Genomic DNA, 21,327 nt, shown 5'->3' with positions numbered 1-21,327 from the left:
TCGATGTTAACAAATTTCTCTTCTTCAGAAACGCTTTCCTTGCCATTACCAGTCTACATTTTATTTCCTCTCTCCTTCGACCATCATCAGTTATTTTGCTCCCCAAATAGCAATACTCATTTACTACTTTAAACGTCTTGTTTTCTAATCTAATTCCCGCAACATCACGCGATTTAATTTGACTACATTCCATTATTCTCTTTTTGCTTTTGTTGATGTTCAACTTATATCCTGCTTTCAAGACACTGTCCATCCCGTTCAGCTGCTCTTCCAGGTCCTTTGCTGTCTCTGACAGAATTACAATGTCATTGGGGAACGTCAAAGTTTTTGTTTCTTGTGTTGTTATGACGCCAATAACTATTCTTACGTAACTTTGCTTACGAGTATAAAGTTCAGTTTGAATTTAATTATTCTTGTTCCAGTGAAGGACTGGCGAGCGTCGATTATTTTCATTAATGACATACCTTGGAAACCTTTTTTTTCAAATTTTTCGCTAACTACTGTTAATTAGAAACTAGTTCACGTAATAAAAATATATAAAGTAGACCGAACTTTCTTTCCAATCGTCATTGCTAATATACTGAGCAGTGGCGATTCCGTTATAACTTAATCTGCTTCTCTCCGTTTTCCATTAATCTTTGGAGTAGATGCCTTTTTCCCATAGATTACGGACTTGGGGGAGGGAGAAATTCATTCACCTTTTACTGCGCACATAGTTCCATTCATGAAAACAATTATTTCTACTAAGAATTATAATGAAAAATGTTGCCAAATGAGTCGTCACCAGATACCTTCCCAGGCACAACAATTCTGATACAGATACAGTCGCCGGTCGCAGTGGCCGAGCGGTTCTAGGCGCTGCAGTATGGAACCGCGCGGCCGCTTCGGTGGCAGGTTCGAATCCTGCCCCGGGCATGGATGTGTGTGACGTCCTTAGGTTAGTCAGGTTTAAGTAGTTGTAAGTTCTGGGGGACTAATGACCTCAGAAGTTGAGTCCCATAGTGCTGAGAGCCACCCAGATACAGTCACTAAAAGCAACAAACTAGGATTATATAAAAACTCCCTGAACATGTTGTTGTTATAGTAATTACTAAGTATACATCAGATGGCAGCAACCGATGTACAGTAATGCAGCTTTTATGGTTTTATTGAACCACTATTAACAGAAGAATCATGGGGATCAATCGTTACAAATCAAACGTTGCGTTAATGCAAATTTCATGGGATCCTATTAATGTGGTTACAATAAAATGCTTTTAGCGTTAATTATCTCGAGGTCTACACTGAAGACGAACTGAACAGTAACAAAATTTACTTCCAGACAGTAAAAGATACGATTTTAAATGCGTTCGCGACTCAATAAATAAAATAAGCAGCTTTAAACATGCATGTCTTTCATCAGAAACACAACTTAGCCAATCGCTGGAAAGGACAGGCAATAATTACATGTATAGCAATTCCACTCAACCAGCAATTTCCGAGCTGACCAACAACGCCAAATATAGTAATCAAAAATGTTCAAATGTTTGCGAAATCTTATGGGACTTAATTGCTAAGGTCATCAGTCCCTAAGCTTACACACTACTTAACCTAAATTATCCGAAGGCCAAACACACACACAAATGCCCGAGGGAGCAGCGCAGTCCATGACTGCAGCGTTCGAGACCGCAAGGATTACATGTACTCTCTCAGACAGCATTAACTTCAGAACAGGCAACTGTTAGAGGACATATCTGGGAGCACAAACGGAACGTCAGAGTCTACTAAACAGGAAAGGACCACAAGGGTACGAAGGCGTAGGTGAAACCCACAACACAGGCTCAGAAATACAACAATTCATAAGAAATTATGATCCAATAAATCGCGCGTCCCAATACGACAAAGTACACGCTACAATTTAAAATTCTTAAATAAATAATCCTATCCTAACGAGCCGGCCGCTGTGGGCGAGCGGTTCTAGGCGCTTCAGTCCGGAACCGCGCCGCTGCTACGGTCGGAGGTTCGAATCCTGTCTCAGGTGTGGATGTGTGTGATGTCCTTACTTTAGTTAGGTGTAAGTAGTTTTAATCAAGGATACATGCCAATCTTGTCTATAAAATCGTAAAATACATTAACAATAACAATATAAAGTGTGATGCAGTCGAAACAGAATTTACGTTACAAATTGGATTAAAACCTCGTTCTTCGGTCCAGACGATGTCATTTGGAAAGAACTGTTCTACTTTTGTATACTCTGCAAGAAATGCATCGATATACATCTACATGACATCTACGTGATTACTCTGCTATTCAGAATAAAGTGCCTAGCAGAGGGTTCAATGAACCACCTTTAACCTGTCTCGTTATCGTTCCACTCTCGCACGTCGCGCGGGAAAAACGACCATTTACATTTTTCTGTGCGAGCCCTGATTTCTCTTATTTTATCCTGATTATCATTTCTCCCTATGTAGGTGCGTGCCAACAATGTGTGTTCGCAAACGGAGGAGAAAAAATGGTGATTGAAATCTCATGAGAAGATCCCATCGCAACGAAAAAACACCTTTGTTTTAATGATTGCCACTACAATTCAAGTATCATATCTGTGACACTATCTCCCCTATTTCGCGATAATACAAAACGAGCTGCCCTTCTTTGTACTTTTTCGATCTCATCCGTCAGTTCCACCTGATGCGGATCCCACACTGCACAGCAATACTCCAGAATAGGGCGGAGAAGCGTGGTGTAAGCAGTCTCTTTAGTAGACCTGTTGCACCTCCTAAGTGTCCTGCCAGTGAATCACAGTCTTTGGTTTGCTCTTCCCACAACATTATGTATGTATGTATCCAATTTAGGTTATTTGTAATTGTAATCCCTAAGTATCTAGTTGAACTTACGGCCTTCAGATTTGTGTGACATACTGTGTAATCGAAATTTAGCTGATTTCCTTTAGTACTCATGTCAATAACTACCACACTTTTTTTTTATTCAGGGTCAATTGCCACTTACCGCATCGTGCAGATATCTTATCTAAATCATTTTGCAAGTCGTTTTGATCATCTGATGACTTCACAAGACGGTAAATGACAGCAGCATCTGCAAACAATGTAAGAAAGCTACTCAGATTGTGTCCTATGTCATTAATATAGATCAGGAACAAGAAAGGGCCTATAACAGTTCCTTGGGTAACGCTGGATATTACTTCTGTTTTACTCGCTGACTTTCCGTCTATTACTACGAACTGTGTCATATTTTTGACAGGAAATCACGAATCCAGTCGCACAACTGAGGCGATACTCCGTAGGCACGCAGTTTGGTTAGAAGACGATGGTGAGGAACGGTGTCGAAAGCCTTCTGGAACTCTAAAAATATGGAACCAATTTGTCGTCCCCTGTCGATAGCACTCATTACTCCATGAGTATAAAGAGCTAGTTGTGTTTCACAGGAACGATATTTTCTGAAACCGTGCTGACTGCGTGTCACTAGTTCGAGCAACTTCTTTTAGTGCTCTTGTGAATAGCTTCACGGGTTCTTGGGCAGAAAGCAACAACGCCAGCGGCTGTGGTGGCGGGTCAGTCGCGGTAGATTTACCTTTCCGCTCGACAACATAATTCTGGTGATTTGTGTCGTCGAAACCTGAAAGCATTGCAACGTTGACGAACGCTGCTCATTGTTCCGCAGTCGACCAATTCATCCGTTGTATAATCGACTGTTGGGTCGTATCTGAACGTCCAATGTGCATTTCGAGTTGACACGTTTGACCGTCTATTTTTGTGCTTTAGCTCCAAATGAGGGTCAAAATCGACTGTATCCGCTGTTGCAGAGTCGTAATGGATGGCGCTCGAGACATTCTTATTCGATCCGCCCCCAAATGCTGTCTACGCTCTTTGTCAGTCTCATTCTAATTGGCTTGCGGTGAACGTAGACCGAAATTTTGACGCCCCACTGTGGTGGCGTTTTATCCAAAAAATAAACCACCAGAATGAGATTTTCACTCTCCAGCGGAGTGTGCACTGATATGAAACTTCCTGGCAATTTAAAACTGTGTGCCGGACCGAGACTCGAACTCAGGACCTTTGCCTTTCGTGGGCAACTTCTCTACCAACTGAGCTACCCAAGCACGACTCACGCCCCGTCCTCACAGCTTTACTTCCGCCAGGTCCCGAGTTCGAGTATCGGTCCGGCACACAGTTTTAATTTACCAGGATCTTTTAAGTAAACCACCAACTGAAATCACTTGGATGTTTGCAACACACCAAATTACCACGAAGTGATATCAATTCAATCTTTGCAACACACGAGAGATACTATATCCACCGATAGCACACTGAAATACCGCTTCAGTTCTGTTCTTTTTCGCAAAATATCTATATTCAATGAGGAATCTATTGTTCTGAAAACGTGTGACAGCAAAACTGCCAACTGAACGTCACATTTTTTTTGAATGAAAACACGTGATAGCAGAACTGTCAAACCAACCGTTGCATTTCTGTCACTGAGATCCTGGTATCCAAATTTCCGACTTTTTCGAAGGATTATACACAAATTTACTTTCATAAAACCTTCTCCTGCCAATTACGAAAACAACAAAAAAAATTAGCCAAATGGGACGATACATTCTCAAGTGATGATCTCTAATACCTGTGGCAATTGATTTATATATATATATATATATATATATGTGTGTGTGTGTGTGTGTGTGTGTGTGTGTGTGTGTGTGTGTGTGTGTGTGTGTGTGTGTGTGTATGTAAAAGGAAGTCGTGTTAGGTACACTATTTATAACTCAAGAACGGCTGAACCGATTTGGCTGAAGAACCAGGAGACGGACGTAGCTTTTTATCCCGTTCGACCGCTATAAAACGTGGTATAACAAAAACGCATCTGACATAGAATAACAAAACGCAAATGTCAACTAAACGTCACTATCATACGTGGTATAACAAAAAAGCACCTGACATGGAATAACAAAACGCAAATGGCAGCCAAACGTCTATGGTTAATTATCAGTATATATCTTTAATTATAAATGTAAAGAAAAAACTTTTATTTTCTTTGAATGATCATTAACAATGCCGCGACCAAGACGATGGAATATTTGTCGACAAAGCCGTAATGCAAGAAGGATACAGAACATTGCGTATTAAACATGAGAGATGCATTACTTAATGATACATCCCTGCTGAAGATATCTCTGAGCAATTGCTGACTGTCGGTAATCGTCGAGTACCTGTCGAAGAATCGAGCGTATTGATTTCATTTCGTCATAATTTCTGCAACTTTGTCTCATCGAAAGACGAACTTATCAACAAAGTATTCCCAAACATCATTACTAACTACAAAAGTAATGAGTGGTTGAGTGAGCGAGCAATTTTACCGGCTAAGAATGAAGATGTAGATAACCTAAAGTACATAATTCAGAAAGCAATTGCAATGTGCATTCATTCAAATCTATTGGCTGTGTAACAAATGAAGATGAAGCCACCAACTATCCATTTGAATTTTTAAACTCCTTGGATGTGCCTGGCTTACCACCGCACAATTTACGCCTAATGGTTGGCTCCGTAGTAATCATGCTTCAAAACAAAAACCAACGAAAACTGTGCAACGGTACGCGTTTAGTTGTAAGTAGATTGATGAACAATGGTATTGACGCGACAATACTCAAATGAAAATTCGAAGGTGTGGAAGTTCTCATTCCGAGGATTTCAACCGATATGCCGCTTGAGTTTAAATGACTTCAATTTCCGATCCGTCTTGCATACGCCATGACCATCAACAAATCACAAGGCCACCCCTTGAAAGTTTGTGGTTTAAATCTGGAATATCCATGTTTTTCACATGGTCAACTACATAAGGCATGTTCACGGATTGGAAGACCATCGGCGTTGTTTGCTCTTGCACCTGATAATAAAACAAATATGTGATATCAGGTGTTCCCCAGGGAAGCGTCCTGGGACCTCTGCTGTTTCTGATCTATATAAATGACCTGGGTGACAATCTGAGCAGTTCTCTTAGGTTGTTCGCAGATGACGCTGTAATTTAGCGTCTAGTAAGGTCATCCGAAGACCAGTATCAGTTGCAAAGTGATTTAGAAAAGATTGCTGTACGGTGTGGCAGGTGGCAGTTGACGCTGAATAACGAAAAGTGTGACGTGATCCGCACGAGTTCCAAAAGAAATCAGTTGGAATTCGATTACTCGATAAATAGTACAATTCACAAGGCTGTCAATTCAACTAAGTACCTGGGTGTTAAAATTACGAACAACTTCAGTTGGAAAGACCACATAGAAGATATTGTGGGGAAAACGAGCCAAAGGTTGCGTTTCATTGGCAGGACACTTAGAAGATGCAACAACTCCACTAAAGAGACAGCTTACACTACGCTCGTTCGTCCTCTGTTAGAACACTGCTGCGCGGTGTGGGATCCTTACCAGGTGGGATTGACGGAGGACATCGAAAGGGTGCAAAAAATAGCAACTCGTTTTGTATTATCAAATAATAGGGGAGAGAGTGTGGCAGATGTGACACGCGAATTGGGATGGAAGTCATTACAGCAAAGACGTTATTCGTTGCGACGAGATCTTTTTACGAAATTTCAGTCACCACCTTTCTCTTCCGAATGCGAAAATATTTTGTTGAGCCCAACCTACATAGGTAGGAATGATCATCAAAATAAAATATGAGAAATCAGAGCTCGAACAGAAAGGTTTAGGTGTTCGTTTTTCCCGCGCGCCGGTTCGGGAGTGGAATGGTAGACAAATGGTATGATTGTGGTTCGATGAACCCTCTGCCAAGCACTTAAATGTGAATTGCAGAGTAGTCATGTAGATGTAGATGAGTATAAAGAGCTGGTTGTGTTTCGTAAGAACGATATTTTCTGAAACCATGCTGACTATGTGTCAATAAATCGTTTTCTTCAAGGTAGTCCATAATGTTCGAATACAGTATATATTCTTAAACCCTACTGGAAATCGACGTTAGTGATATGGGCTTGTAAATCAACGGATTAGTTCTAGTTCTCATTTCGGTATTGGTGTAACTTGAGCAATTTTCCAGTCTTTAGGTACGGATCTTCCTGTGAGCGTTTGTATATAACTGCTAAATATGGAGTTATTGTATCATGCATACTCTGAGAGGCACCTGACTGGTAAACAATCTGGACCGGAGGCCTTGCATTTATTAAGTGATTTAAGCTGCTTTGCTACACCGATGATATATGTTTCTATGATTCTCATCTTGTATCACAAGGTACTTAATTGAAGAGTGGAAACTATGCACCAAAAATATAAAGAATCATCCAAATTCTTTGTTTTTTATATGTATTTCCTAATAAAAAAATTGAACTTGACATCAAAAATTGATTATTTATTGGCTTTAAGGCGGAACAGAGTTCGCCGGGCCAGATAGTTTATATAGGTAAGTAGGTGTCAGCAGCTAGAAAGGAGGAATGAAAGACTTTTTTTTATTATGAAATTCGCTGGCAGAAGATGAAAAAAAACTGCCGCAGTTACAAAACGTCGAATATATCTCTGATGGAAGAGTTGGCCAGCTGCTTGGGGTCGTTGTCGTTGAGGTCCTTCTTGAACTTGGAGGCGCCGGCCGCCAGCAGCACCTTCACGGCTCCGAGGCGCGCCGCGGCCACAGCCAAGTGCAGAGGCGTCTGCTGCTTGTCGTCCTGCGCGTCTGCACGTGCCGAAGCGCCCAGCAGCACCCACATGACCTCCACGTGGCCTCTGAAAGCGGCGTAGTGCAGAGGCGTCTGCCGGCCGGAGTTCCTCGTGTTCACGTTTGCCCCCGCATACACCAAGCACCTCACCACCTCCGCGTGCCCTTCCAGTGCAGCGCAGTGCAGTGCGCTGTCCCCACTGCCGTCCTTCGCGTCCAGAGGAGCCCCTTCCGCAATCAGTTTCCGAACTTCGTTGTGTTCGCCGTCTTCAGCTGCCTCGATCAGTTCCTCCGCTAACTTATCATCGTCATCCTCGGATACAGACCTGCAACGTACACTCTAATTAAGACATCATTCATTATGACGAGGCATGCATGCTGTATTTATAACTGCCATTCTTCTACTTCTACACTATGTGATCAAAAGTATACGGACAGCTGGCTGAAAATGATTTACAAGTTGGTGGAGCCCTACATCGGTAATGTTCGAATATAATATGGTGTTGGCCCACCATTAACCTTCATAACAGCTTCCACTCTCGCAAGCATACGTTCAGTCAGGTGGTGGAACTGTCCGGGAATGGCAGCCCATTTTTCACGGAGTGCTGCACGGAGGAGAGGTATCTACGTCTGTCGGTTAAGGCCTGCCACGAAGTCGGCGTTCCAAAACATCCCAAAGGTGTTATGTAGGATTCGTGTCAGGACTCTGTGTAGGCCAGTCCATTAGAGGGATGCTATTGTCGTGTAACCACTGCGCCACAGGCTGTGCATTACGAACAGGTGATCGATCGTGTTGAAAGAGGCAGTCGCCATCCCCGAATTGCTCTTCAACAGTGGGCAGCAAGGAGGTGCTTACAACAGTCGGCCGCTGTGGCCGTGCGGTTCTAGGCGCTTCAGTCTGGAACTGCGCGAACACTACGGTCTCAGATTGGTATCCTGCCTCAGGCATCGATGTGTGAGATGTCCTTAGGTTAGTTAGGTGTAAGTAGTTCTAAGTTCTAGGGGACTGATGTACCTCAGATGTTAAGTCCTATAGTGCTCAGAGCCATTTGAACCATTTTTTGTTGTAGCTTAAAACATCAATATAGGCCTGTGCTGTGATAGTGGCACGCAAAACAACAATGGGTGCAAGCCCGCTCCGTGAAAAACACGACCACACCATAACAGCACCGCCTCCGAATTTTACTGTCGCCGCTACACACGCTGGCAGATGACGTTCACCGAGCATTCGCCATACCCACACCCTTCCATCGGATCGCCACGTTGTGCACCGTGATTCGTCACTCCACACAACGTTCTTCCACTGTTCAATACTCCAATGTTTACGCTCCTTACACCGAGCGAGGCGTCGTCTGGCATTTACCGGCGTGATGTGTGGCTTATGTGCAGCCGCTCGAACATGAAATCCAAGTTTTCTCACCTCCCACCTAACTGTCATAATACTTGCAGTGGATCTTGATGCAGTTTGGAATTCCTGTGTGACGGTCTGGATAGATGTCTGCCTATTTCACATTACGACCCTCTTCAACTGTCGGCGGTCTCTGCCAGTCAACAGACGAGGTCGTCCTGTACGATTTTGTGCTGTACGTGTCCCTTCACGTTTCCACTTCACTATCACATCGGAAACAGTAGACCTAGGGATGTTTATGAGTGCGGAAATCTCGCGTACAGACGTATGACACAAGTGGCACCGAATCACCTGAGCACGTTCGAAGGCCGTGAGTTCCGCGGAGCGCCCCATTCTGCTCTCTCACGATGTCTGATGTCTACTGAGGTCGCTGATACGGAGTACCTGTCAGTAGGTGGCAGCACAACGCACCTAATATCAAAAACGTATGGGGGGTGTCCGGATACGTTTGATCAACCAGTGTACACCTACAAACACTGAGGTGACCAAAATCACGAGATACCTCCTGAGATCGCGTCGAACCTCCCTTTGACTGGTACAGTGGAGCTGCTCGGCATGGCACGGACTCAAAATGTTGCTGGTAGCTCGCTTCAGAAATATTGATGCATGCAGACTCTATAGCTGCCCATAATTGTTAAAGTGCTGCCAGTGCAAGATTTTGTGCATCAACTGAAGTCTCCTCTATGACGCAACATTTTCTATGGGATTCATTTCGATGATCTGGATGGCCAAATCGTTCACTCGAATTTTCCAGAATGTTCGTCAAACCAGTCATGAACAATTCTGGACAGGTGACATGACATCATCGATTGGAAACTCAAAGTCCATGAATGGCTGCAAATGGTCCGTAAGTAATCAAACAACAACTGCCAATCAATGATGACGGGAGGGGAAGTCCCCATGTCTGGATGAGCTAAGTGCAGAGATGGTGAGAGCGGCAGGAGAGGGGGAGGGGGTTCAATGGCTATATCCAGCAATGAAAATTGTGTGGAGACAGAAAATGATCCCAGAAGACTGGAAGAAGGGAATAATTGTCCCAATCTTTTAAGAAGGGAAATGCACTACTGGCCATTAAAATTGCGACACCAAGAGGAATTGCAGATGATGAACTGGTATTAATTCGACAAATACATTATTCTAGGACTGGCATGTGATTACATTGTCACGCATTTTGGGTGCATAGATCCCTAGAATAACCACCTCTGACCTTAATAACCATACCATTACGCCGGGTGATACGCCAGTATGGTGATGACGAATACACGCTTCCAATGTGCGTTCACCGCGATGCCACCAAACACGGATGCGACCATCGTGATGGTGTAACGGAACCTGGATTCATCCGAATAAATGACGTTTTGCCATTGGTGCACCGAGGTTCGTCGTCGAGTACACCATCGCAGGCGCTCCTGTCTGTGATGCAGCGTCAAGGGTAACCGCAGCCACGGTCTCCGAGCTGATAGTCCGTGCTGCTGCAAACGTCGTCGAACTGTTCGTGCAGATGGTTGTTGTCTTGCAAACGTCCCCATCTTTTGACTCGGGGATCGACACGTGGCTGCACGATGTGTTACAGCCGTGCGGATAAGATGCCTGTCATCTCGACTGCTAGTGATACGAGGCCGTTGGGATCCAGCACGGCGTTCCGTATTACGCTCCTGAACCCACCGATTCCATATTCTGCCAACAGTCATTGGATCTCGACCAACGCGAGCAGCAATGTCGCGATACGATAAACCTCAATCGCGATAGGCTGCAATCCGACCTATATCAAAGTCGGAAACGTGGTGGTACGTATTTCTCCTCCTTAGACGAGGCTTCACAACAACGTTTCACCAGGCAACGCCGGTCAACTCCTGTTTGTGTATGAAAAATCGGTTGGAAACTTTCCTCATGTCAGCACGTTGTAGGTGTCGCCACCGGCGCCAACCTCTTGTGAATGCTGTGAAATCATTTTCATATCACTGCATCTTCTTCTTGTCGATTAAATTTCGGGTCTGTAGCACGTCACACGTCATCTTCGTGGTGTAGCAATTTTAATGGCCTGTAGTGTAGGTTCTCACAGTGGAGAAAAGGTAGCACATACATTTGTTTCGGGGAGCTATTGACATTCGCAAACTGGATGACAGTATTAAAAACAAACAACAAAGCCTCACGATAAACCGCTCCTCGATTCTTATGCTCCAACAAATAACCATTGGAAGTAACAGTGTTGAATCTACAGCGATAATGACCAAGGAAACCCCACCAGACCTCGGTGCGATAAGGGCGTACGACCTCTGGCTGTAGACTCGACTCCGGTCTGTAACAATCTACATCTACATCCATACTGCGCAATCCACCTGACGATGTGTGGCTGAGGGTACCTTGAGTACCTCTATCGGTTCTCCCTTCCACTCTAGTCTCGTATTGTTCGTAGAAAGAAGGATTGTCGGTATGCCTCTGTGTGGGCTCTAATCTATCTGATTTTATCCTCACGGTCTCTCTCCGCGAGATATACGTAGGGAGCAATATACTGCTCGACTCCTGGGTGAAGGTATGTTCTCGAAACTTCAACAAAAGCCCGTACCGAGCTACTGAGCGTCTCTCCTGCAGAGTCTTCCACTGACGTTTATCTATCAACTCCGTAACGCTTTCGCGATTACTAAATGATGCTGTAACGAAGCGCGCTGCTCTCCTTTGGATCTTCTCTATCTCTTCTATCGACCCTATCTGGTACGGATCCCACACTGCTGAACAGTATTCGAGCAGTGGGCGAACAAGCGTACTGTAACCTACTTCCTTTGTTTTCGGACTGCATTTCCTTAGGATTCTTCCAATGAATCTCAGTCTGGCATCTGATTTACCGACGATCAACTTTATATGATCATTCCATTTTAAATTTTAAATCACTCCTAATGCGTACTCCGAGATAATTTACGGAATTAACTGCTTCCAGTTGCTGACCTCCTATTTTGTAGCTAAATGATAAGGGATCTTTCTTTCTATGTATTCCCATCACATTACACTTGTCTACATTGAGATTGAATTGCCATTCCCTGCACCGTGCGTCAATTCGCTTCAGATCCTCCTGCATTTCAGTACAATATTCCATTGTTGCAACCTCTCGATATACCACAGCATCATCCGCAAAAAGCCTCAGTGAACTTCCGATGTCATCCACAAGATGATTTACGTATATTGTGAATAGCAACGGTCCTACGACACTCCCCTGCGGCACACCTGAAATCACTCTTACTTCGGAAGACTTCTCTCCATTGAGAATGACATGCTGCGTTCTGTTATCTAGGAACTCTTCAATCCAATCACACAATTGGTCTGTTAGTCCATATGCTCTTACTTTGTTCATTAAATGACTGTGGGGAACTGTATCGAACGCCTTGCGGAAGTGAAGAAACACGGCATCTACCTGTGAACCCGTGTCTATGGCCCTCTGAGTCTCGTGGACGAATAGCGCGAGCTGGGTTTCACACGATCATCTTTTTGGAAACTCATGCTGATTTCTACAGAGTAGATTTCTAGTCTGCAGAAAAGTCATTATACTCGAACATAATACGTGTTCCAAAATTCTACCACTGATAGACGTTAGAGATATAGGTCGAAACTTATTTGACAAACATCGGTTGAAGATCCCGAGATAAACGGCAACAGCCAATATGTCAGTCCAAGATGTAAAGGAGGGCTGTACAGCAAGGGCTGCATCATAAAGAGCAGCATGCAGAAAGGAGCAGGTAACACTGCAATACACAGAGTTGCGAAGGCTGTTCTGTAAAGAACGATCATAATTTTTTATGGTCATAATTTCTCGTGCTAAGATTTCATCTTATGATATTCAGTTATCTTAATGTGCAACAAACACCTCGAAGTAGTTTCATTGTAGGGGCTCCTGGTTCCCGCCTGTGAGAGGCAGGAGAGGTCAGACACGTTCAGAGTCGCCCACCGCTGCAATGTAGGCAACACGCAAGGAACAAATGCGGCTTTGAAATTCTGCTTTCGTCTCAACAGATCTTCAACTCAGGCCTATACAATGTTGCAGAAGGCCTATGGAGAGTTTGTTCTTACCTACAGCACAGCTCGAAGGTGGTTTAAAGACGAGTAACAATTTCAAAGCCGGCCAATGTGTCGGAATGGTTCTAGGCGCTTCAGTCTGGAACCGCGCGACCTCTACGGTCGCAGGTCCGAATCCTGTGTGGGGCACGGATGTGTGTGATGTCCTTAAGTTTAAGTAGTTCTAAGTTCTAGGGGACTGATGACCTCAGAGGTTAAGCCCCATAGTGCTCAGAGCCATTTGAACCATCTAATCTTCAGCATTCAGACAATCAGTTTCAAAGGAAAGTGGAGCCGGTGCTCCAGTTGTTGCTCTTACGGAAGAAAACATCAATATTGCTGCTGTCGTCGTGAGACAGAATCGACGAATTACCTCAAGGTCACTTTCTGAAATACTGAACATTTCATTGGGTGTACCCACACGTTGGTGACAGAAGAATTACACACGACACGCGTTTGTGCGCGATGGGTTCCGAGACTGTCGATTCCCGAAAAAAAGGACATTCGCGTGCAGGTCTGCACACAGTGAAAATTGATGTTACAGTAAGATCCGCAGTTTCTTTTAAATGTAATCACTGCTGACGAAACTTGCCTACACCATTTTGATCCTGAGGGCAGACAGCAAAGCTCAGTGTGGAAATCTCCTTCATCGACAATCCCCAAAAAAGGAAACGTGGTTGCTTTTGCTGGAAAAGTTATGGTCATCTCATTCTTTGATATTCAAAAATGTTCAAATGTGTGTCAAATCTTATGGGACTTAACTCCTAAAGTCACCAGTCGCTAAGCTTACACAGTACTTAAGCTAAATTATCCTAAGGACAAACACACACACCCATGCCCGAGGGAGGACTCGAACCTCCGCCGGGATCAGCTTTGATATTCATGGAATGGTTTATCAGCATGTTGTACCCGCTCACACGTCAGAAACTGCACAATACTGCAGGGATGTCCTCAAAACATTGCAAGTCCACAGCAGGCGCAAAAGACCACACTTCCGTGAAGCGGGCTGGATGCTGCTCCACGACAATGGGCGGCCGCATATTGTCAACGTTGCTGCTGAGTACGTTGCAACAATGAACGTGAAGTGCATAGCTCACCCTCCATATGGTCCGGATTTACCCCCGTGTGATGCTTTTCTATTCCATAACATGAAGAAACGCCTTTATGGGAGGCATTACCAATAATCAGAAGCACTGATGAAGAGTGCAGAGGACCTCTCAAAAGAAAGGTTTCCAGCATTAAGTGTGGTCCATTGATCGTGATCGGGCCAAATATCTCACGAAATAAGCATCAAACGACAAAACAACAAAGAATGAAACTCGTGTAGCTTTAAGGGGGAAACCAGATGGCGCTATGGTTGGTCCGCTAGATGGCGCTGCCATAGGGCCAACGGATATCAACTGCGTTTTTTTTTAAATAGTAACCCCCATTTTTATTACATATTCGTGTAGTACGTAAATAAATATGAATGTTTTGGTGGGACCACTTTTTTCGCTGTATGACAGATGGCGCTGTAATAGTCACAAGATTATAAGTACGTGGTATCACGTAACATTCCGCCATTGCGGACGGTATTTGCTTCGTGATACATTAGCCGTGTTAAAATGAACCGTTTACCAATTGCGGAAAAGGTCGATACCGTGCTGATGTATGGCTATTGTGATCAAAATGCCCAACGGGCGTGTCATATGTATGCTGCTCGGTATCCTGGAGGACATCAACCAAGTGTCCGGACCGTTCGCCAGATAGGTTATTTAAGGAAACAGGAAGTGTTCAGCCACATGTGAAACGTCAACCACAACCTGCAACAAATGATGATGCCCAAGTAGGTGTTTCAGCTGCTGTGGCGGCTAATCCGCACATCAGTAGCAGACAAATTGCGAGAGAATCGGGAACTAAAAAACGTCGGTGTTGAGAATGCTACATCAACATCGACTTCACCCGTACCATATGTCTATCCACCAGGAATTGCATGGCGACGACTTTGAACCTCGTGTACAGATCTGCCACTGGACACAAGAGAAATTACGGGAAGGTGACAGATTTTTTGCACACGTTCTATTTAGCGACGAAGCGTCATTCCCCCATAGCGGTAACGTAAACCGGCAACGGAAAATCCACGATGGCTGCGACAAGTGGAACATGAGCGACCTTGGCGGGTTAATGTATGGTGCGGCTTTATGGGAGGAAGTATAATTGGCCCCCATTTTATCGATGTCAGTCTAAATGGTGCAATGTATGCTGATTTGCTACGTAACGTTCTACCGCTGTTACTACAAGATGTTTCGCTGCATGACGAAATAGCGATGTACTTCCAACATGATGGATGTCCGGCACATAGCTCCCGAGCGGTTGAAGCGGTACTGAATAGCATATTTCATGAGAGGTGGATTGGTCGTCGAAGCACCATACCGTGGCCCGCACGTTCACCGGATGTCACGTCCCCGGATTTCTTTCTGTGGGGAAAGTTGAAGGATATTTGCCATCGTGATCCACCGACAACGCCTGACAACATGCGTCAGCGCATTGTCAGTGCATGTGCGAACATTACGGAAGGCGAACTACTCGCTGTTGAGAGGAATGTCGTTACACGTGTTGCCGAATGCATTGAGGTTGACGGACATCAATTTGAGCATTTATTGCATTATTGTGGTATTTACAGTATCATGCTGTAACAGGATGCTTTCTAAGAAATGTTAAGTTCACAGAGGTATATGTATCACAGTGGAGGAACCGAAATTAAATGTTGAAACGTACCTCCATTCTGTGTTTTAATTTAAAAAACCTACCTGTTACCAAGTGTCCGTCAAAAATTTGTGAGTATTGCAGCGCTATCTATCACAAAGTGGGGAAAGTGGTCGAACTAAAACATTCATATTAGTTTACGTACTACTCGAAAATGTAATAAAAAATGGGCGTTCCTAAATTTTTTAAAAAATAACGCAGTTGATTCCGTTTGAGCTATGGCGGCGCTATCAAGCGGGCCAACCATAGCGCCATCTGACCTTGAAGCTAGACGAGTTTCGTTGTCTGTTGTTGTTTCGTGAGATATTTGGCCCGCTCACGATCAATGGATCACCCTGTATTTGAGGACTGGCAGAAATGCTGGGACAAGTACATCTTATTTCTGGCAGACTAGTTTGTGAAGGACCGTCAAAATTATGGAGAGAAGTAAAGGTGCTTTATTGAACAGCTCTTATACTTTCCGTACCTCGTTTTCGATGACGCCGCCGCCACCAAACTACAAATTTCAGCTGCCACCTCGACGTCATGCAGCAGCGCATTTTTCCAGCCTTCAGTGGCCATCACCTGGGGATGGCTCGCGACGAAGTCCACGGCGGCGCTCTTGAGCAGCGGGCAGGAGTGCAGCTCGGCGAGGACGGCCGCGGCGGCGGCGTTCTCCACGGTGAGGCTGCGAGCCAGCGCCTGCTCGCACCGCCTCTTCAGCAGCGGCAGGTCGTACTTGTCCGCGGCGGGCAGCAGCTCCGCCGCCATGCTCTGCAGCTGCGGAGCCGTGTCCGTGTAGACGAAGCGCACCAGCTGCCTCAGCACCGCCTCCCGGACGCCGGGCACCTCCACGCGGCCGGTGTGGGCTTCCCGGGTGTCGTGGCGCAGCATCGCGGCGAACACGGGGCTCCTCGCTGCCAGGATGGTGCTGTGGGCCGGCAGCTCCGACTCCCCGGCGACCAGCGTCACGTCTGCGCCGACCCCGGACTCCAGCAGCGCCAGCAGGTTCCCCGCCAAACTGCCCTCTTCACCATTTGCACGCGCCATTCTAACCTCAGCTGAAACACGCGTTGACGTCACTTTATACAAAACAGTTAGCAAAATGGCTCTAAGCACATAACATGCCAGGTCATCAGTCCCCTAGAACGTTGTTGTTGTTGTTGTCTTCAGCCCAGAGACTGGTTTGATGCAGCTCTCCATGTTACTCTATCCTGTGCAAGCTCCTTCATCTCCCAGAACCTACTGCAACCTACATCCTTCTCAATCTGCTTACTGTATTCATCTCTCGGTATCCCTCTACGATTTTTACCCTCCACGCTGCCCTCCAACATTAAATCCCTTGATGCCTCAGAACATGTCCTACCAATCGATCCCTTGTTCTAGTCAACTTGTGCCACAAACTTCTCTTCTCCCCAATCCTATTCAATACCTCCTCATTGGTTATGTGATCTACCCAGCTAATCTTCAGCATTCTTCTGTAGCACCACATTTCGAAAGCTTCTATTCTCTTCTTGTCCAAACTATTTATCGTCCATTTTTCACTTCCATACATGGCTACACTCCATACAAATACTTTCAGAAATGACTTCCTGACACTTAAATCTATACTCGATGTCAACAAATTTCTCTTCTTCAGATACGCTTTCCTTGCCATTGCCAGTCTACATTTTGTATCCTCTCTACTTCGACCATCATCAGTTATTTTGCTCCCCAAATAGTAAAACTCCTTTACTGCTTTAAGTGTCTCATTTCCTAATCTAATTCCCTCAGCATCACCCGACTTAATTCGACTACAATCCACTATCCTCGTTTTGCTTTTGTTGGTGTTCATCTTATACACTCCTTTCAAGTCACTGTCCATTCCGTTAAGCTGCTCTTCCGAGTCCTTTGCTGTCTCTGACAGAATTACAATGTCATCGGCGAACCTCAAAGTTTTTATTTCTTCTCCATGGACTTTAATACTTATTCCGAATTTTTCTTTTTGTTTCCTTTACTGCTTGCTCAATATATAGATTAAAAACATCGGGGAGAGGCTACAACCCCGTTTCACTCCCTTCTCAACCACTGCCACCCTTTCATGCCCCTCGACTCTTATAACTGCCATCTGGTTTCTGTACAAATTGTAAATAGCCTTTCGCTCCTTGTATTTTACCCCTGCCACCTTTAGAATTTGAAAGACAGTATTCCAGTCAACATTTTCAAAAGCTTTCTCTAAGTCTACAAATGCTAGAAACGTAGGTTTCCCTTTCTTTAATCTTTCTTCTAAGATAAGTCGTAAGGTCAGTATTGCCTCACGTGTTCCAGTATTTCTACGGAATCCAAACTGAACGTAGAACTACTTAAACCTAACTAACCTAAGGACAACACACACATCCATTTCCGAGACAGGATTCGAACCTGTGACCGTAGCAGCAGCGCGGTTCCGTAGTGAAGCGCCTAAACCGCTCGGCCACCGCGGCCGGCAAATAGTTAGCACGTCCTTTTATTAATGCACTGTTGGTCATCAAATTTCTTGGAGTACAACAACTGTTAAATTGGGAGGGAGCGTACTCGACACTTGGTTATGGGAATGTTTCCCATTTCTACACAACAAAGAAGGTCCTACTAATGCAAACTACAAAAGTTTTGCATCTCCTCGGTTCGGACAGTTCCGGAACCTGTACAGAAAATTGGAACAGAGGTCACCATGAACATCATTTCCAGCCAATTTATTGCTTATGAAAACCACACATTACATGTTGTACCACCATACAACGAGACCTTCAGAGATGGTGGTCCAGATTGCTTTACACACCGGTACCTCTAATACCCAGTAGCAAGTCCCCTTGCATTGATGCATGCCTGTGTTCGTCGTGTCATACTATCCACAAGTTCATCAAGGCAATGTTACTCCGGCTTGTCCCACTCCACAATGCCGATTCGGCGTAAATCAGAGTGATTGGTGGGTCACGTCGTCCATAAACAGCCCTTTTCAATCTGTCCCAGGAATGTTCGATAGGGTTCACGTTTGGAGAACATGCTCGCCTCTCTACTCGAGTAATGTTGTTATCCTGAAGGAAGTCATTCACAAGACGGGGGGCGCGAATTGTCATCCATGAAGACGAATGCCTCGCCATTATGCTGCCGATACGTTTGCACTATCGGTCGGAGGGTGGCATTCACGTATCGTACAGCCGTTACGGCGCCTTCCGTGACCACCAGCGGCGTACGTCGGCCCCACAGAATGCCACCCCAAAACACCAGGGAACCTCCACCTTGCTGCACTCGCTGGACAGTGTGTCTAAGGCGTTCAGCCTGACCGGGTTGCTCGAAACAGGTATCCGACGATTGTCTGGTTGAAGGCATATGCGGCAGTCACCGGTGAAGAGAACGTGATGCCAATCCTGTGTGGTCCATTCGGCATGTTGTTGGGCCCATGTGTATCGCGCTGCAGGGTGCCGTGGTTGCAAAGATGGACCTCGCCACGGACGTCGGGAGTGAAGTTGCACATCGTGCAGCCTATTGCGCACACTTTGATTCGTAACACGACGTCCTGTGGCTGCCTGAAAAGCATTATTCAACATGGGGGCGTCGCTGCCAGGGTTCCTCCGAGGCATAATCCGAAAGTAGAGGTCATCCACTGCAGTAGCAGCCCTCGGGCGACCTGAGCGAGGCACGTCATCGACAGTTCCTGTCTCTCTGTATCTCCTCCATGTCCGAACAACATCGCTTTGGTTCACTCCGAGACGCCTGGACACTTCCCTTGTTGAGAGCCCTTCCTGGCACAAAGTAACAATGTGGACGCGATCGAACCTCGGTATTGACCGTCTAGGCACGGTTGAACCACAGACAACACGAGCCGTGTACCTCCTTCCTGATGGAATGACTGCAACTGATCGGCTGTCGGACCCCCTCCGTCTAATAGGCGCTGCTCATGCACGGTTGTTTACATCTTTGGGCGGGTTTAGTGACACCTCTGAACAGTCAAAGGGACTGTGTCTCTGATACAATATCCACAGTCAACGTCTGTCTTGAGCAGTTCTGGGAACCAGAGTGATGAAAAACTTTCTTTGATGTGTGTATATTCTGCCTATGAAGATAGATAGTGGAGACGGTTCCTCATTAAGAAAACGCATTTGAATGTTGTTTGTTTGTGAGGTCATGCTTTGCTTCATGTATGGAGCAGAAATGTGTACCATGCATGTGTTGCGATTTAACACCGGCTGTATCTCAGTTTGGAAACACTAGGGTTTATCACTCAGTTATACTGCTGCTCCCATCGGTTGGGACCCCGTCTTTCTCGTGTGAAAATGGAATCAGTGGCTTCAGATGGCCATACTCGATGGTGTTCAGAATCTTAGCTGCCCCCACGCGACTAGCACCTGAGAGGACAGACATATCGTTGACTTTGGAGTGCGGGATCATACAGCCGTGTTACACACCTCGAATCATGAGGTGGGCCCGTTTACAGAGAGTCAAGTATGCACACAGGCACGGCAACAAAGTAGGGAGCACCACAGGATGTTGTCACAGCGACGGTTCTTGTTGCTTCCCTAGACACGACAGTACCCAATCATGAAACACGTTCAAAAATGGTTCAAATCGCTGTGAGCAGTATGGGACTTAACAGCTGAGGTCATCAGTCCTGTAAAACTTGGAACTACTTAAAGCTAACCAACCGAACGACATCACACACATCCATGCCCGAAACAGGATTCGAACCTGCGACCGTAGCAGTCGCGCAGTTCCGGACTGAAGCGCCTAGAACCGCTCGGCCACAGTGGCTGGCCATGAAACAAGACTGGCACCACATATCCTTTTCAGAGTTCACATTCGGTGTATAGCTTCACAACAGAAGTATCTGTGGGTGGAGACTCCGACGATTACGGAAGTCGGCAGATTGCATTTCCCATCATCACATAGGGCCAACATGACCACCGCACACACGCCACAACATAAACACCGTTGCTTCTCGTGGTGGGTAATTTTGAAAGCAGGAATTACATTTGTCGCCTGTTGAAACCGTTCGCTGTGCCATATCCTACGGGTTATGTGTTTTTCAACAAGGTAATTCTAGACTTCACTTTCCCCATTGGGTCCTGACCCACTTCTATACAGAAGGTGCTGGACTGGTGCCGTGTCCAGCACATCCTCCAGACCTCTTAGCAACAGAGCGCACGGAGGCTTTCCGGCAGTCGGTCTTCCCGCGAACCATACGCGACTGGAACGGGAAAGGGAGGTAATGACAGTGGCACGTAAAGTGCCCTCCGCCACACACCGTTGGGTGGCTTGCGGAGTATAAATGTAGATGTAGGTGTAGACACCTGCTCAGGGTTATTCGGTCTCTCACGCAACAACTCACCAAGCACAGCAGATGAAGGACTATGGCACAGAGCTGAGACGGCATGGAATGATGGATCTGTGTATCTGACATCTGAGCTCCGTTCAACAAAATTTCAACCTAGGTCAGAAGCATCGCAGCTCTCTGTACTGAATGGCGCCCCCTCTGGACCTCAAAACTACCTAAAG

At 45.5% G+C, this 21,327-nt stretch overlaps 1 protein-coding gene across 1 annotated transcript in view; it reads right to left on the bottom strand.

The window, feature by feature from the left end:
- Positions 1 to 7,280: 7,280 nt before the first annotated feature.
- LOC126295254 (speckle-type POZ protein-like) overlaps positions 7,281 to 21,327 on the bottom strand; it is a 38,660-nt gene continuing 24,613 nt past the window's right edge. Inside the window, exons 3-4 of the mRNA XM_049987655.1 lie at positions 16,304 to 16,877; positions 7,281 to 7,966 (exon numbers count right to left, since the gene is read on the bottom strand). Of these exons, the coding sequence (XP_049843612.1) occupies positions 7,483 to 7,966; positions 16,304 to 16,866 (1,047 nt within the window). The 5' untranslated portion in view covers positions 16,867 to 16,877 and the 3' untranslated portion in view covers positions 7,281 to 7,482. The remainder of the gene's footprint in view (positions 7,967 to 16,303; positions 16,878 to 21,327) is intronic.

This window comes from Schistocerca gregaria, chromosome 11, assembly GCF_023897955.1.
Source record: "Schistocerca gregaria isolate iqSchGreg1 chromosome 11, iqSchGreg1.2, whole genome shotgun sequence".
Lineage (NCBI taxonomy): Eukaryota > Metazoa > Arthropoda > Insecta > Orthoptera > Acrididae > Schistocerca > Schistocerca gregaria.
Note: the sequence above shows the minus strand (reverse complement) of the source record. Positions and strands in the feature narration are given on the sequence as shown.